Source organism: Microtus oregoni, unplaced genomic scaffold, assembly GCF_018167655.1.
Source record: "Microtus oregoni isolate MIOR12 unplaced genomic scaffold, Mior012 000000F_ref0000247, whole genome shotgun sequence".
Lineage (NCBI taxonomy): Eukaryota > Metazoa > Chordata > Mammalia > Rodentia > Cricetidae > Microtus > Microtus oregoni.
In genome coordinates this window covers 88,046,314-88,065,227 of record NW_024543059.1, presented here as the reverse complement: position 1 = coordinate 88,065,227, position 18,914 = coordinate 88,046,314, and the positions used below count along the sequence as shown (strand labels likewise).

The 18,914-nt window shown below is 35.6% G+C and overlaps 1 protein-coding gene across 3 annotated transcripts in view; it reads left to right on the top strand.

Annotated features, from left to right (window-relative positions):
• The window catches only part of Col11a1 (collagen type XI alpha 1 chain), a 165,360-nt gene that overhangs the window by 36,788 nt on the left and 109,658 nt on the right, over positions 1-18,914 (top strand). For all 3 annotated transcript variants that reach the window (XM_041650929.1, XM_041650914.1, XM_041650921.1), the window contains 2 exons: positions 223-385; positions 14,070-14,198. In XM_041650929.1, coding sequence (XP_041506863.1) covers positions 223-385; positions 14,070-14,198 — 292 coding nt within the window. The remainder of the gene's footprint in view (positions 1-222; positions 386-14,069; positions 14,199-18,914) is intronic.

Below are 18,914 nucleotides of genomic sequence, written 5' to 3'. Positions count from 1 at the left end.
AATCCATCCCCGTATTTTAGGAACCTGTGTCCTTTTGAGTACCTGGTGCTGTCCTGGATAAGCAGTACACTGTCACTAGCTAAACCACTGAGGCATAAGTGTGCCTCTGTTTTTGAACCATTTCAGCTCACTGTTGACATTTAGAGCTCAGGTTCTAATGAGTCTGTTGATTTGGCAACCAGAGCCTTTGAAACTTATAACACAATTACTTCCTTTTTACAGGTGGCACCGGGTGGCAATCAGTGTGGAGAAGAAAACTGTGACAATGATTGTTGATTGTAAGAAGAAAATCACAAAACCCCTTGATAGAAGTGAGAGATCAATAGTTGATACCAATGGAATCATGGTGTTTGGAACAAGAATATTAGAAACAGATGTTTTTCAGGTAAACATCAATTAAGTTTCGTTAAGATAAGTTCTGTTAGGTCAACTGGCTTAATGATTCTGGTTGTTATTATGTCGTAAAACAGAGTTCAAGACTCTAAAGGGTAACCTACTTTCTTCCTCTGTGAGTGGAGTGGTGATGTTTTCTGTTGTTGGGCCAAAGGACGATTAGACAAAGGTGACCGGAAGGCCAAGGAAGCATTGTGAAGATTGGTTGATTTGAAAACAAGTGTCCAATTCTCCTGTCAAGGACAGCCCGTTTCACTCTTAAAATTTATTCTTAGTCCTTCAGTCTAGAGAGAATAACTTCTCGACTTCCTGTTCAAGAAGACTAATTCTGAGAAATATCTCAGGAATATATTCTGCCTGGTTATCTTCTTTTGACGTGATTTCTAAAAGAGATTATGCTGATAAAGATGAACTTGCAGTTTTAAAGTCTTTTTTTAAAAAGTAAAGCACAAGTCATGATGGAAGCTTTTCCAATTGTATTTTGCTAGTTATTACTATACATGTTCTTTTGATCTGTCAGTTATTGTATCTGATAACTTATATTTTGTTTTCAGGCTTTTTATTGCAAAAATAGAACTGAGACCAGACTCAATTAAAGGGTACATTGGGGATTTGGACTATAACTGCATAAATCTGTATACTATGATTTATGTATTTTGTTTACACATGCCCATCTATTAATATGTACATATGTATGCAAATATAGATAGTACATCTTTTAAAAAGCATTGTAAACTCAGGGTCTCAGCTAGACCACTGCATATACAGATCTATGAATTATTGGGGGCACAGTATTAAATACAATGAACACTCATGACATTTTCAAATTCTCTATTTGGGATACTATTCACTAATGACTTTTTCAATTACTGTGTACTTAGCCATTTGTCTCTATATAAAATAAACGCCTTATATTATGATGATTTAAGTGATGAATGAATTGTGAAAATACATAATAGACATTACATATTTCTATATTTGCCTCCTGATATGATGATTATTTTTTTACAAGTTCAAAGTACACTGGACTGAAAATGATTTAAAGTTTCTCTAAAATTCATGAACATGCAATGGAATGTGTTCATTTGCAGTCGGGATGATGTGGTTTTGGCACACCTTTAGAGTAATTATGAAGATTTATTCTGGATTGAGAACATTCTGATCCTTTATCCCAAGGTCTGGCTTCCTATGCAGCTCTCAAAATTTCAGTTCCTCCTTTTCAATTGCTAAGTACAAAAGAACATTTCTCACAGTAACTGAAAAAAATAATAACTGAACAGGCATAGGTAAACACTTGTATGGTAGGGTATGAACACAGGTATATGTGCATTTGCAAGTTGTAAATAATTGTGGTTTTCAATTTACTATTGAATTAATATACAGCAGTCTCTTTCATTATGATTTCATGTCTTTTTATTCTGTGGAATTTCAAATATTTTTGTGTATTTTTGCATTGGAGTAGATAGCCATGACCTTTATCTTAATGAAAATTTCTTGTGGGTCTGTTTGTTTGTCCTGTAAAGAGAAATTCTTTTAATCTGGGCAGTGGTGGCACACGCCTTTAATCCCAGCACTTGGGAGGCAGAGGCAGGTGTATCTCTGTGAGTTCGAGACCAGCCTGGTCTACAAGAGCTAGTTCCAGGACAGGCTCCAAAACCTAATAGAAACCCTGTCTCAAAAAAAAAAAAAAACAAAAAAAAAAAAAAAGAGGAATTCTTTTCAGGTCTACTGCTCATGTATCACACATCTTAGATAGTTTAAATCTTTTGCTCCCTCTAAAGACAACAGCACCTTAGCACAGGCCTTACTAAGAGGAGGCTGGTGTGGGTGGACATAGACTGTATGCAAGCCCAAAGTGTCCACCTGACGGGTGACTGGGTTTGTCCACCTTGACACTATGCTTCTAAGACTTGAGAAAAGACTAATGAGAAAAAATATACATCGTTAAATAAGCCATGGTTTCTTAAGTTTTCAAAGCACAATCATTTTAACCTACAGTATCTTTAAACTTTGTCAATCAAAGGCTCTTACACTGGGCTTAGTGTCCCATGAGTGGTAGGTGGCAAGTTTGCAAAACCACTCAGGAAACAGGAAAGATTTATATTTCTTGTTATTACTACTATTGTTATATCATTCACACACACGTGTGTGTGGGCAGCCATAGAAAGTGGAAGGGAATATCTTGTTTGGAACTCATTCTGTAGATCATGCTGGCCTCAAATGCACAGAGATCCACTTCCCTCTGCCTCCCAAGTTCTAGGATTAAAGGTGTCCACCACTACCACCTGCATAAATTTATTTATTTATTTATTTTTTAAATATTTATTTATTTATTATGTATACAATATTCTTCCTGCGTGTATGTCTGAAGGCCAGAAGAGGGCACCAGACCTCATTACAGATGGTTTTGAGCCACCATGTGGTTGCTGGGAATTGAACTCAGGACCTTTGGAAGAGAAGGCAATGGTCTTAACCACTGAGCCATCTCTCCAGCCCCCCAATTTATTTTTACTTAATACCCAGTCCTCATTAGCAAGACGGGCAGAAAGAGTGTAACAGCCAGAGAAACAGGTAGTGGCTATGAGATTATATCTCCTGGGAATGTCAGAAGGGCCGTCAAGTCTCCCCAACAAAACTATCTAGACACAATCTTTTCCATAGTTCTTGACTATTCTGTTGTTTGTGTTACCTCATTGTTACTGTGGTGTGGTGGATCCCACCTTGAGTCTCATGCAAGCTACTACAGAAGTACCCTACTACTACACCACACTCCTAGGTCTTCTCTTTTTATTCAGTTCCTTTTTAATTTTTTTTCTCTCTTTGCTTTTTAGTTCTGGTTGTTTCCATTGTCAGTGCTTGAACTGAGATTCTCTCCTCTGCTGTGTCTGAGCAATTGATAATCTTATAAAGCTACACTTTATTTCTGTTAGCTTTATTGATCTATAACACGTTTTTCTTGTGATTATTTTATACCTGTGTTTCATGAGCCTTATGTGCTTGCATAAGATTTGCTTTTTTCTATTAAAACCTTAAGCATTGGCATCAGAAATATAAAAAGCCCCGTGAATTCTGACCTTGCCATATCGATTCTAGTTATGATGTTATTTATTCTCCATAAATCGCGTGTCCTTACCTAACAATATGTCTTGAAATTTTGCTCTTGAAAGGCATACGTGATAGGGTGAGTAAAATAATCTGTGGGTATGTGTCAAGAAGAAAAAACAATTTGTAGTTGCATTCCATGTGAGTCTTGTGGGGAGTCTGAGAACATGAAATGCCAGTTTTGTCAGTGCTTTTCAGTTCTGCTCCCCAAGGTTCGTAGGAAGACTCAGGTGGTCTGGAATTATGCATTTTCCTCCTTCTTCATAGAAGGCCAAATTGTGATCGGCAGTTCTGAATATTTCAGTTTATTTAAAAACTATTCTTTTTTTCTCTCTTTTCTAGACACCCAACAGAATTACCTGTCTGGTTGTTACTGTGAGATCTTACAGAATCCCTTAATTAAAACTCACAAACCTGTACCCTTTACCACCCATGACTGAGTTTCAGTAAGATGTGTAACTCCTGGGGAGGGGACAGTTTCATAAAATTTTGTCTGTTCCACAAAAGAAAGGTGCATGAGGCATGTAAAGATAGTTTTAATTTCAGTTTATTCTTCTTTACTATTTCATAAACTGGTTCTAATTTGTGATACATGTTGCAGTTTTGAAGATAGTTTAAAATTCGTGTTATTAAAATATAAATTCAGTGATTCTCTGTAAATGGAGACTGTTCATTTGTTCCTGGCTACCCAGACATGAATAATTACACAGAAACTATATTAATTACAACAATGCTTTGGCATATCCCTAACTACCTCGAAGCAGGAAATTTTAAAGACAGTTCTGCCTATATTAGCAGTTTGTCAGTTACTTTCTTCTGTGTCCTGCAGAATGTCTGGCAGACACCCTGAAGGACTGTCTCACCTTCCTTAGGCATCTTCAGCAGTCATCTCTCTGTGGGTCCTGCATGTCCAATTCACACAGCATACCATAAAGCAGTCAAGGCAAGAGCAGTTTCATGCCCAAGTGACTAACCAATGACATAAGGAGCCTCTGCTGAGCCCATCTTCCTCTTGAAGTAGCTTAGTGCTGCCAGTAGCAGATGTGTCTTACTCTCAGGAAAAGTCCTATGTTCTTAAAACATTTTAAATGCCATATTCTGTAGTCTTTGAAAGGTTTGAAGAATGCCTGTGCCTATCTCAGCAGCAGAAAGTTAAATAGGACAGCACTCAAGAGGACTGATTGAACACGCGGGGCTAATGGAAAAGGAACTTACTACTTTAGGTTTCTGGCAATGCTACTCTGAGGAAATATGTGGTGTTTACAAACATGAATTCTTTGGAATATTAGCTAAAGGGAAAGGGCTTTAACTCTCTCTTTATGGGTTTATAAACTACATTTACAACCTTTAAAAAAATCTTTAAAAGATTAAAAGCTATTGGATTATCCTAGGAAAAATTGTGTTTCATCATCTTTACTATCCTGTGTTTTATGGTGAGCACAGCATTAGTGCGAAAGTAAAGTAGTCCAGCTCAAAGCAGTATACAAGGAAGGTAATTAATTGTATTGTGGAGCTACTTTTAGAACATGGTTTTTTAAAGACATAGGCTACTTCACTTCTTTCTATAAAGGGCTGTATATTGTTCCTGCATGAGAGGAGAGCATGCCGTAAAGCCGAGTCCATTAGTTTCCTCTGATCAGGCTTCTGTGTAGTGGCTCTATGAGTCCTAGTCTTAGTTACTGGTAAGCCGCTCTTCAGTGAAAGATGGAATGAGAGAATAATGACTGATATCACCTTTTTCGTTATAATATCCCAGGGACTTTTGAGTGCAAAATTCTGCAAGTTGCATCTTATTCTCTGCCATCCTTTCCAACTATAGCAACGATTCCTTCCCTCCTCTATCCTTCCAGTCCAGTGTGTCCCTTCCTTCACACAGTCTACTCACAGCATAGTTCCTGCCTGTGCATCGGACAGTTTCTGTGTTTTGAGGGTGCTGCCTGAGTTCCATTCTTTCCCCTCTAAGTTCATTCCTGGTGTCCTTTAGTCAGTAACGTTTTCCCTTATTGAACTAGCTATGAAACAGTATATCCTTCTGAAATATTACCCTTCTTTCTTGTTCCATGTTTTTGCAACTGTTTCTGGCGTTCTACCATTTGCTTACATATTTTCATCTTCTAGAATACAAACTTTGGGAGGGCAGATGCTTTCTGTAGTATTAAAACAGTTTGTAGTCATGTTTGCCATACATATTATCTAACTGATATAGTTTAAAAGCAAAATACACTCTCCAGAGCTTATTAATTTAAGAAACACAGGCTTCAAGGAAGTAGTGGATAAGGTATGCTACCTTTTAACTAAACATTGTATTCATTTTACTTTTTCACTGTGTGGAGTGGATCTACATTAGTACTTACGCTCAAATAAGAACTCTTTTACCATTGAGCACATAGATAAGATAGGTGTGTACTTTGCGGGAAGATTTTCTCCAGTGTCAGATGTTTTCTGCAATGCTTGGTCAATGTTTATTGAATTAGAAGTACATTTAAATAATGTAGGACACAGCCCCCTTTCATAAAATTGGTTTCTTCAGCTGGTTTTGGTGCCCTGTCAGGGTTGTCAGGGCTGCAGTCAGGACAGTGACGATGTGGTTTCTCTCATTCTTTCCTTTGAATTATGGTTCTGACGCAATATCTGGTGTGTGTTTCACTCACAGTAAAGCTCTCAGCATATTGGTAGCTTTTCTTCACCCCACAAAATACTTGAGAAAGTATCCCTCACTGTAAGGAATGTTTGAGAACAAAACAATGTGCCTGGTCTTACTGTCTTGGCATATCCAGAATTTTCAGTAGGTCAGAGACACAGTTCAACTGATGTGTCTTTCTTGGTCAGTACTTCAGAGTTTTAACTCCATGTAAGATCCAGTGTGTCCTCCTTCTTCCTGCGTATGCAATTAGAATCTCTCCCAAGACCCATGTGGTTGTTCACAAATTTCAAATGTAATTGGGAATGAAGGGAGCATCTATCAGATGGAGTGTGACATTGTGCTCCACCACCGCCTTCACTGTAGTGACTGCCAGACACTTCAGCTGCAGAGATTTTTCTTTTTTTTTTCTCTTACATTTTTTCTTTCCCTTTTCTTGGCATGCTGGCTTATCACTTTAAGATCCATGAAACTGATTTTCTTGGATCTTATTCATGGAGGAATTACAAGTGAAATCTACAGCCACATTCCTTGAACTTTATACTGATAATTCAATTACCTCTAAAATTTTGAAAAAAAAAATGCCTCTTACCACTTACGATTTCAAGTTTACAAATGGCCTAACTTATACTTATTTCAGTGTTTGGGGGAAATACAAAAGAAGTAATGGTATTTTCTAAATATTCATAGTTATAATTTATTATAGAAAAATGAGACAGACTAATATCAGAATCAGGGAGGGAGGAGAGGTGGCTCTATGGTTAAAAGCATTTGCTGTTCTTGCAGAGGACCCAAGTTCTGCACCTACATAGTTGTTCAAAACTGACTGTAGTTCCAGTTCCAGGGGATCTGATGCCCCTTTGTGATCTGTGGCCTCGCTGTATGCTCACGGTACTCCTACATATATGAAGACAAAACATTCATCCACGATAAAAACAAACCTTTAAAATCACCATCAGAAGGAGATGTCTGTGTCAAGGTCCAGAAGATGAGGAACTTGTTTGCTTGCTCTTACTTCACACATGTTGAAATGGCATCTTTTAATGATGAAAAAACATTTGCCTGTAGATCCATACCTTTGGTGTTTCCTGAAACCCTAGAACATGCTAGCTGAATATGGATACTATAAATATCTCAGAGAACACAACTCTTGCTTTTGTGTAGTTTACAATCCACTGAAACAGATTGTCTTCTAGTATAGGCTCACATCTTTCCTAGAAAATTACACACCTATGCTTTTTATATAAATCTTTAAGGTTTTTGTGTATGTATAATTAAAACATAAAACTATCATCATGGAACTTTTAAATGCATTCTTCAACTTCATTAGGAAACAAAAATCATATTTGCAGAAGTACAAACAGAAAAGCTAAGAATCTACTGAGTACCATTACCTCCTTGGGGGTTAAAGGAGAAAAGGAAGAAAAAGCAGTGAAGAAATGTCTTAATACTACTGACTTTGCGTTACAGCAATGAAACACTCAAGATACCCACACAAAGAAAAAGGGCTTATGTAGCTAATGTTGGGAAGTACAGAGTCCAGGGCAAGAACCATTTGTCTGATCTCTGAGGAGGACAATGGATGATAGTCCATCCTGGCTACAATGCACATAGCAGTTCAAGACTAATGTCTCAAACCAAAGCAGAGGAAAGGAAAATGATCATGGTCCCACCATCCTTCTAGAAGGAATGTTCAGAATGACTCAAGTAATACCACCAGTTCTCTTCAGCAGTACCAGATGAAGTTTTAATCTTAGACCTATTAAAAGAAATTTCAGTACTGAAAGCATAATATCCCATTATTTCTCTCTTTAATTAGCACTTTTTAATAATCAAAACCAATTTATAACCATAAGTCCCAAGTCTCAAAGTCTATCAACTCTTTCAGCATTGCTCAAAACTCAAAATCAAAGTTATATCTGATATACAGGAAAATTGTCAGCTGTAAGTTACTGTAAAAGTAAAATATCAAGTTACATGCATCTAAGACATGGTGGGACCTGTATGAGATAAAAATTGCTCCCTGTTCCAGAAGGGAGAGAGCAAGCAGTAGATGGAAGAAGTTGACCCAAGGCTAGACTGGGCGTTAGCAGGCTAAATGCTACATCCTTATGTTGCATCTGTTACATACACATTGGAGACACTGGGTCAAAAGGTGTGTCCTCAAGGGCCTGAGGAGCCCCGCCCCTATTGCTGTGCTGAGTCCAATCACATCATCTTCTGGAGTAGTTTCATGTGGTGGTCACAGCTTTCCTCAGCAGCCACTGCAAGCTGCTAGAGTTTCTGATGCTACTTTAACTTTATGTTTGCTCACAGAGTTTTCCTCTGCACAACTCCATCAGCAATTTCCTGTGGAGGTTCCTTCGTTGCAGAATACTGCTGTATTCTATGGCTTGAATAAAGAAAACTCTCTGTAGACCCTTCCATTATTACCCTAACTCTTGCATTTTTTTTTTACTTGAAAAACTCGATTACATGCTATGTACTTGAGGCTTGCCATCACATAGGCCCAGCTGTAACAGTCTCAGTGTCCTTAACCTGCTCAGTGTGCAGTGGAAGGTTTCTGAAAGAAATTTCTTTTTCTAGGTTCTTACTGTCCTATACCGGGAGTGGGGCATCATTGATGATGTTTGAGATTGTTTTATTCATTGCTATTGGTTAACATCACAGGTTTTTTTTTTTTTTTTTGGGTTAGAGGCTGTTCAACCCCATCCTCCTTACCTACACAAGTGCTATTCCAATTCCAGTAAACCTTCTTTGTTCTTTTATTCTGTGCAGGCTGCAATATTTTCCAACATTTTTGGCTTGCCTCCTTCTTGTCACTCTAAGTGAGACTTAAACCAGCCAGTTTTCCCCATGCTATAATAATGATGCTTTGCTGTGTTCAATCAACAAGTCTGTTGTTTCGAAATTCGAAATTTAGCCTTCTTAGAGCACACTGACAATGCCCAGTAGAATTCTTATTTTCATATGAAATCTAACGAGGTAGACCTTCACTGTCCACATCTATATATATACAACACATTTTTGTTATCTATTCATAAACTGAGGAGTACCGATGATTCCATACTTTGTGGTAATGAGTAGTGACAAGAACTGTTGGTATGTAGGTACCTCTCCTGTGTGCTAAGTATGTTTCTATATGTACCCCAATTTACTCAGGAGATCTTGTCTTTTTCTACTTCCCATGGAGATTAGATCTATCTATATCTCTCTTAGGGTCTTCATTGTTGTCTGAGTTTTCTGAGATTATGATTTGTGGGCATGTTTTCTTTGCTTTATGTTTAAAACCCACTTATAAGTGAGTACATGTGATGCTTGTTTTTCTGGGTCTGGGTTACCTCACTCAGAATGATGTTTTCTAGCTCCATCCACTTGCCTGCAAAATTCAAGATACTGTTATTTTTTTCTACTATGTACTACTCCATTGTGTAAATGTACCCCATTTTCCTTATCCATTCTTCTGTCGAGGGGCATTTAAATTCTTTCCAGGTTCTGGGTATGAAAAACAATGCTGCTATGAACATAGCTGAGCACATGTCCTTGTGTCACGATTGAGCATCCTTTGGAAATATACCCAAAAGTGGTATTACTGGATCTTAGGGAAAGTTGTTTCCTAATTTTCTGCCACACTGACATCCAAAGGGGCTGTATCAGCTATCATTCCCACCAGCAATGCAGGAGTGTTCCTTTACCCCACAACCTCTCCAGCATAAGTTATCTGCGTTTTTGATCTTGGCCATTCTTACAGGTATAAGATGGCATCTTAGAGTTGTTTTGATTTGCATTTCTCTGATGACTAAGGATGTTGAACATTTCCTTAAGTGTCTTTCAGCCATTTTAGAATCCTCTGTTGAGAGTTTTCTGTTTAGGTCTGTACTCCATTTTTTTTTATTGGATTATGTGTTCTTTTGATGACCAGTTTCTTGAGTTATTTGTATATTTTGAAGTTCAGATCTGTCTGATGTGCGGTTAATGAAGATCTTTTCCCATCCTGTAGGCTGTCGTTTTGACTTGTTGACCACGTCCTTTGCTTTTCAGTTTCAGGAGGTCCCATTTATTAATTGTTCCTTTCAGTGTCTGTGCTGCTGTACTTATATTTAGGAAGTGGTCTCCTGTTCCAATGCATTCAGTCTACTTCCTACTTTCTCTTCTGTAAGGTTCAGTGTGGCTGGCTTTATGTTGAGGTCTTTGATTCATTTAGACTTGAGTTTTGTGTTGGTGATAGGTATTGATCTATTTCCATTCTTCTACATGTTGACATCCAGATATGCCAGAACCATTTGTTAATTAAATATGCTTTCTTTTTTCCATTTGATATTTTTTGCTTCTTTGTGAAAAATCAGGTGTTTGAAGGTGTGTGGATTAATATCTAGCTCTTCAATTCAGTTCCATTGGTCCTCCTGTCTGTTTTTATGCCAATACCAGAATGTTTTCAGTACTGTAGCTCTGTAGTAGAGTTTGAAGTCAGGGATTGTGATGCCTCCAGAAGTTCTTTTATTGTACAGGATTGTTTTGGCTATCTTGGGTTTTTTGCTTTTCCATATGAATTGGGTATTGTTCTTTTGAGGTCTGTGAAGATATTTATTGGGATTTTGATGGCCATTGCATTAAATCTGTAGATTGCTTTTGGTAAGATTTCCATTTTTACTATGTTAATTCTACCTACCCAAGCGCATGGGAGATCTTTCTACTTTCTGGTGTTTTCTTCAATTTCTTTCTTCAAAGATTTAAAGTTTTGTCATACAAGTCTTCTGCTTTTTTGGCCAGAGGTTCTCTGAGATATTTTATGCCATTTGTGGCTATTGTGGTGAGTGATGTTTCTCTGATTTGTGTCTTAACCCAGGAAATGGAACTTTTACAACATAAGAAATTCCGGTTTTAATATTGAAACTTAGTTCTAAGACTTTGAGAAAACTGAAAACCTGCAGAAAGTGCAGATACTAATTTCTTGACATTGAAGGTATCATCATATCTCAGTTGTAAGGAAGAACCAGCCCAGCATCCCATGAAGCTACCCAGTTACATATGAATGTCTACTGCCATCCCTGTGGTTCTCTTTCAATCAAATGATCCATCTAAAGGTCATATCATTCAGCTACGTCATGTGTTAATTATAACAACTTATCTGAGCCTGGATTCTCATTGTTTATTCTGTTTGTTTCACTGCTATATGGCACAGTCAGTGGTTGGCCATCTTGGAGTTGAACTCAACAAAACACTTAGTGGTCTTACACCAAGCGACAGTTGGACTTAAAATAAGAGTCTTAATTCTCACATATATTAGATGGATTTTCTATGATATCTTCTTTCAGTAAACATGATTATTTATACACTGGATCTCAATTAAAATGCTACATAGTGTATTGTGTAAGCACTTTCAGAACAGAAAATAGAAATAAACCATAATCATGGAAATTGACTAAATGAGGTGTGGTGGTGTGTGGTGGTGGTGGTGGTGGTGGTGGTGGTGGTGGTGTGTGTGTGTGTGTGTGTTTGTGTGACTGAGAGAGAGACAGAGAAGAGATCAAACTGAAAAGATTTAATGTGTGCATTCATTTTTGGTATGGAAGAAGCTTACAAAATTATGTTTATATTTGGCAGTGCATTCATTTTTGGTATGGAAGAAGCTTACAAAATTATGTTTATAATTGGCAGTGATAAATGTATAAGTGAAATTCTTCAACAAAGGAAAGTGCCATTCATTTGTTTACAAAGCTTTGATTTTGTTTTCTTACAATCATGTAGCCCTTTTCCAGTAAGGTCCTACAGTCTATATGAAAATTCTCTATTATATAGAACTAGTTGACACAGCTGTAGATCATGAAGTAATTCTATTATCTCTATCTCAATCTTGTCTTTTGGAGAATTATAGAATAATGATGTGTTTTTCATGCCTCTAATGTTACAGTAGTACAGAGGCCAATTTTATTTCATAATTTAGCCTCTTTCTAGCTCTGGAAAATATTGTAGCATTAAAAATAATATTTACAGCTCATTACACCTGTTATGATACTCAGGTTTATTTATAGACTGTCATACAACACAACATATGATTAATACAAAACACTGTGAAATACTTTCTGGGAAAATAGTGCTATTGGATTTTTACAGAAATTTCCAGTTTTTTCCAATACTATGTTTTATGGCAAACCATTAAATACTGAAATAGAAATTTATAGTGGAAACATTAGCAACACTCCATTAAAGAAGTAAAGACTTGTAAATAGAATAGCAAGTGGTTGGAAAAACAATATTCCTTTCAAAATCTATTTAAGAAATAGAATTAATATATGAGACACTATATTTTTGTATTTTAGCAATTAAATATGGAACTTAATAATTTGTAACTCTGGAATGGATGTTAGATAGCATTTCTCAATTTGTTCATTTCAGTTAAACTAAAGGGACTGATAATCCCAGGTAATGAGGAAAAACATTAAGAATTAGAATTTCTAATTAGAACCACCAGTGACATTACTCCTTGATGTACTAGTTGTGCCCAGCATTGCCAAATTATTCTTTTATGGGGCAATAGAATAAAGAAGTGTGCATTCAGTGTTCTCTTTTTATGGGTGTGTCTTCATCTCTAACAGCCCAGATGTGGCTACTGTGTGCTTCATTGACAGCATTTCACAAGCCAAAACTCATCAATCAAGCAATGAGTTTTGGCTTGTGAAGTGCTGTCAATATATTTTATGTACTTATATGCCAAAAATTAGTAGTCAATGGCATAATTCATCCATATATTCAGAAAATATTGAAAAGTCATGCAGAAAAATTGTTTATTTGGTCAACTTCTTATAGTGTTTCATGATATAAGCAAGTAACTATTGGAAACATTAATAACAGTGTGACCATTAGAAGTTCCATAGTATTTTTACCTAGCTGCAATTTCTGTATTTCATGCTTAGTGGAAACTAAATTAGTTTTTGCTCCTTATTTGGGGTGCTGCCTCTGCACAAAGAGATGCATACATACATCTGTTCATACGTTCATACATACTATTATACATACATACATCTGTTCATACGTTCATGCATACTATCATACATACATCTGTTCATACATTCATACATTCTATCATACATACATAGATACATATATACATATGTGTGTTCAAAGAGTTTTTAGGAGCACAAGCTTATAAGTTAATAACAAAATGAAATTACTTGAAGTTACTTTAATAAATGTAATAGATTCTGAGTTCAGCTTCCCTCTGGTTAGAGAGAAGAGCTGTGTGTAAATCCAGTAAAGACCTAAAAAGGTCCTCGTAGCTCCTGTATTACTAATCCTGAGGCAATGCATCAAGAAAGAAGATTTAAATTAGTAGATGTCCTCTACATACAGTAAACCTTCTGAGACACTTGAAGGTTCTAGCTAGTTAACATGGCAAAAGAAAAATACCTATTCATTACCACATAATGAGATAGTTATTTCCATGTCCAAATTAAGAAAAAAAATACAGCACTGTAAGCAAGCAGTACCAAATCTGTGCTTTATTATCTATATTTTCTACCATAATATGTGTTTATCGTAGTTTGTGAACATTTTCTTTTTCTGAACATAATTCCAGATTTGTCTAACCATAACATTTTAGTGTAAACTAATCAACATTTTAGCCACTGAAGTACAGTTTTTTCCCATGTATTTCATTTGTATTTTACTATGTATATTTAATTGTGAATTCTGTAAGTCTGAATATTAATAGGAAGATTAATGTACAGTAGATTTTTTATAGCAGAGAGTAAGGTGGAACAGTGTAATTGATTATGATTTTCTCAGTCTTACAAGACTTTTCTTTATAATGATAAGCATTTAAGTAATTTCTCTTCTTTGTACACTGGAATGTAGGCTACTCTGACCTTAAAAGCATGTCAAAGGCCTGTGTATTTGCCTATGTTTGACTACCTCCTTGTCTGACTCTTTGTAGGGCGATATTCAGCAGTTCTTGATCACGGACGATCCCAAGGCAGCATATGACTACTGTGACCATTACAGTCCAGACTGTGACTCATCATCGAAGGCTGCTGCTCAAGCTCAGGAGCCACAGATAGACGAGGTGAGGATGTAGGGCACAGGAGGCCCTCAGGTCCAGAGGTGGGGCTGTCACCTCCATTTAAAGCATATTTACCCAGTTTAATTAAACTATATTTTCAATTAAGAGTTCTTGAATATTTTGAGAAGAATATAGTACTTTATCTTTTTTCAAGTTAATTACTTAACACTGTATTTCAGCTCTTTGCTTTACACAGTTAAAACCTCTTACTATGGGGAGAGCATGTTTTATGGTGTAATGGCTATTTCTCGACTTTTGGTATTTCATACTGAATGAAGAGAAAAAAACTGATATTGGTCTTGAAGATTTTAGGCCCTATTATATAATCAGAAGCTTATTTATCTTTTAATTTTCAAAAAATATTTCTTTTCTCATAGGCAAGTAGACAAATCAAACCGGAAATAGTTGGTGCTTTAATTTATATTAGAAGTATTGTTTTTGTTTTAACATAATGTAAAACATTTTTGAGATTATATAATTACATTTCCCACCTTCCCTTTCCTCCTCCCTAGCTTTCCCATGTACTCCCCTCAACTCTCTTTCAAATACATATCCAACCTGATTGCTCCTATCCAGGACTACACATTGGTCCTGGATACCAATTGGTGTTTTATTTTCTGAGAAAACTATCTTTTCACATTTATTTTCTGAAAACTAAGGGATTCAAACTGTGAAAGGGGATTTGAATTTTGAGATCAAAAGTCTATTTTAAAAATACCTCAAGTAGTGTATATGTTGCTTTTAAAATCTACACGATTTGATGCAATGTTTTGAATTTATACTACTCAGAATAAATGGACAATTTTGTTTTATTGTTATAACTAATACAAAATGTTTTGGTTTTTATAATTCAGAGTTGCAAAATTTTCACAGTATTTTAGCTTGTAATGTATTCTAGTGAATTCTGTTGTCCAAATCTTTTCCACAATTTAACATTAGTACCTTTTTTGAAATCAGGATAGTTTTCAGAGCCAGCAGCAAGACCAGTATGAAAGAGTTAAGGAAAATTACTTGAATGTTTTGTTTGAATATTGTTCAAGTGAATTATTCTTTTATATCCTTATGACTAACTAAATATAGTTTTGGTGGTTTCGATGGAGAAAAACCATTATGTTAGGGTTAGTCTCTATAGCTGATATGTCAAGTGTCTCAGTATTTCTGCATTCAAAACTAATGATATTTATTTGACAGTTGCCACCTTTATAAGTAAAATAAAATTTTATAGTAAATACATGGTTCTACTTAGTAGAAGAGAAGCGGGTGTTTTGTGGAGCTATGATTGACAGTTTATAAAATAGTGTGTCAACAGTGAAAAGTTTTAGTTTAATTTTTTTGAGGAAGAATTACTCTTACTCCCCCTAATTAGCTACACTTATACTTGAACAAATTAAACATTTTATATTAATCCTAAAAAATAAAAATAAGCGATTTTTATTATAATTTTCAATGGTAGTCATTAAATTTGTCATTATATACTAAATGTGTATTTTCCTAGTTAATTTTCAGGTAGTCTGCCTAAAAAAATATCAAAGCAATGTCATCTTTTCAAGTCTAAACATAAAGTGTAGTGTGGAACATGGGTCAGTACATTGTTTAATATTCCATTAATATATTTGTGAACTTCCCTAGGTAAGGTGACTCAAATATGTATTTTTTTCTACCTCTTTTTCCCTCACGTAACACATCTAATCCATTCTAAACTCATCTGTGTGTGCTAATGCTGTAGTTCCATCCTCTCATGGAATGAGAGATGAACTCTCTAGATAGATTCCCATTTAGAACAAACATTTTCCTTCGGCAGTGGGTTTACATTGCCTGATACAGAAGCATAAGTGATATTAAGATTATGTCTCTTTCGGATATTCTCATCATGTTAAATTTTCTTCCTGACTTACAGGCAATTGTAAGAAATTAGATATCAACGTTCTGTAGCTCTATATGGTTGTTTTTTTCTTTTTCTTTTCATATTCAAACAGTGTTGGATATGGCTTCCTCCCATAGAGTGGATCTTAAGTCAATCAGACACTGGTTGGTCACTCCTACCTCTTCTGTTCCTCCACTGCCTTAACATATTCTGCAGAGAGGACAGATTGTAGATCAAACGTTTTGTAACTGGGTTAGTATCCATGCCTCTCCTTAGTGTAGCCTGTGCCAGTACCAAAGAAACCAGAACATAAGGGTGACGGCTTCATGTAGGCACCAGCGTGACTTCTCTATGTTCAATGACTTGTGTAGATGTTGTCCTCAGCAATGGAGTACCACTTTTAGTTTTCCAGATATCAACCCTTTGTCCTAGCAACACCCTGGGTTGTTTGGGGATTTCTATGAAACCCTCCTTAGTCAACAACTCAATTGAATGTAACCCAGTCTCATCCCTAGAAGCCTTGCTTAGATACAAGAGATGGACATCTGAGACTCTCTCTATATTCTGCACTACTAGGTGTTCTCATTAGGATCACCTCCATACATTACAGGAGGCTTCAACTGCACTAGGTTTCTACACCACCACTCAAATGTCCCCAATTCCAGCCATGTCTCTACTCCCTCTCTCCCTCTCATCTCACTACACAACCTGACCTCGCGTGCTTCCATACACACCCACCTCCATTCCTCCTGCAAAATCTATTTTATTTTCCCCTCCCAGGGTTTCAGGACTTTTCATTGATCACAACCAGTACTTCTCTATACCTATTTTCAGGATATTTCAAAATTCCTTAGTGAGAAGTGAAATGTATTCTCCAAAGTATGTTGTACAGCTTCATGTAAACAAAGAATCATTTATGTATGCTAAATAGTGTTGTTGTTTTTTAAAGAAGTGCCTAGGCAGGTAGTAAAATAATGAGACTTCAAGGAGCAGTCCTTTTGATTGACTCTTGAGTTATCCCCTGATAAAGATATGTTCCACTGCTTGATGAAGCATACTTACCAGTTGCTTTACTTCTCCTGTGAGAATTCTGGCAGTTCTAATTTGCAGAAAGATCCAGGAGTAGAGAGAATTATGAAGATTGAAAGACATTTTTTTTTCCAGAAACTTGACATAAATTAATTACTGTGATAAATATTGACAAACATTTACAAATTCATCTTTATATCCAGAACTTAGCCTAAATGCTCTCTTAATAATCAAACTTAAAACTAACTTTTCATTGTTTTACTGATTGTTTTTTATTTTTATTGTATAATTTTGTATTTTATTGTATTATTTAGTTTTTATTGTATAATTTAATTAGATTTAAAACTGTAAACAAAAAATGACCTGCAAATATTTCTTGGTTTTTATATTTTATTTTAAGCCAGTCATATGTATACTCAATATTTTATATTCTCACATGAGTGATGGTAGCTACAGAAGCATTATTCTTTGGTGCATTGTTCTTACTTAATACTTACATAAATGTCTGACATGGTGGTTACATACTTGTAACCAAGAAATTGCATGGTGGAGGCATAAATATCAAGAGCTCAATGCCGTATTTGGGTACACAGCAAGTTTGAGGCCAGATTGAGGACTCTCTCTCTCTCTCTCTCTCTCTCTATATATATATATATATATATACATATGCATATACATATATTCATATACATATATGCATACAGACATACATGTATGGTCTCTATGTATAGATAGGATATACATATGTGATATCTGCATATAATATATATTTATGTATATGAAGTATATATAGAATTTTGTTGTGTATATATAGATCTCTATATTTAGAAACATATACTCTCTATATAAGTATGTTCTATATATATGCTTTATTTATAAACTTTCCATATGTATGTATGTTTTTATATATACATAGATTTTTCCATATATGTATATATATTATATATGGAGAGAGACAGAAATTTTTCTAGTAGCTGTCGATATTTTATTTAACTCATATAGGTACCAAAGGTATTTAAGTGTGTTTTCTATACACATTCTAAATATTAAAAACAAAAGTTAAAATTTTCATAAAGATAGCTTTGTAGATGAATACACTGTCCTCCTCCTCATCCCATAAATAGGTTGTGGCTGATATTGGGAAACACACTTGGTCCCCAATTAAATTTTTATTACAGAAATATCTAAGGTACAATGTTGTAAATTTAGTTCAAATTTTTAAGATTTGTAAACATTGGCCACTAAATCCAGCAGAAAAATAATAACAATGATGGAAATGATTTGTTAATTGACGTATACCTATCTTTGAAAATGTAATACTTGAGGAGTTCTCATGTTCATTTAGACTTTAGCTTAGAGCAACAGGCAGGTAGAAGTAAAATGACCCTTTCACAATGCCTAAGACAATTGGCTATCACTGATATTTATGTTATGACTCACAGAAGTAGCAAAATTACAGTTATGAATTATCAATGATAATTTTATGGTTGGGGGTCTCTACAGCATGAGGAACTGTATGAAAGGGTCACAGCATTAGGAAAATGGAGAACCACTGGGTTAAAGAAAATGAGAGAATTGGGAACAAATTTTAAGTCTATATTTTCCAAATACAGTCATATATACTTCACGTATATTTTCCAGTTTCCCATGAGAGATGTGGACATCTCATATTTTCAAGAGACTGTTCTTTATGTTTTTACTTTTCACCATATTATTTATTGAGAAAGCATACTTATTGAACCACTGTCTTTTTTAGTCTTATCTTCACCATGCTTGTGTTCGAATCCAGTGCCTGCTGAGTGCTTGTCCGATTAGTTGCAGCCCCA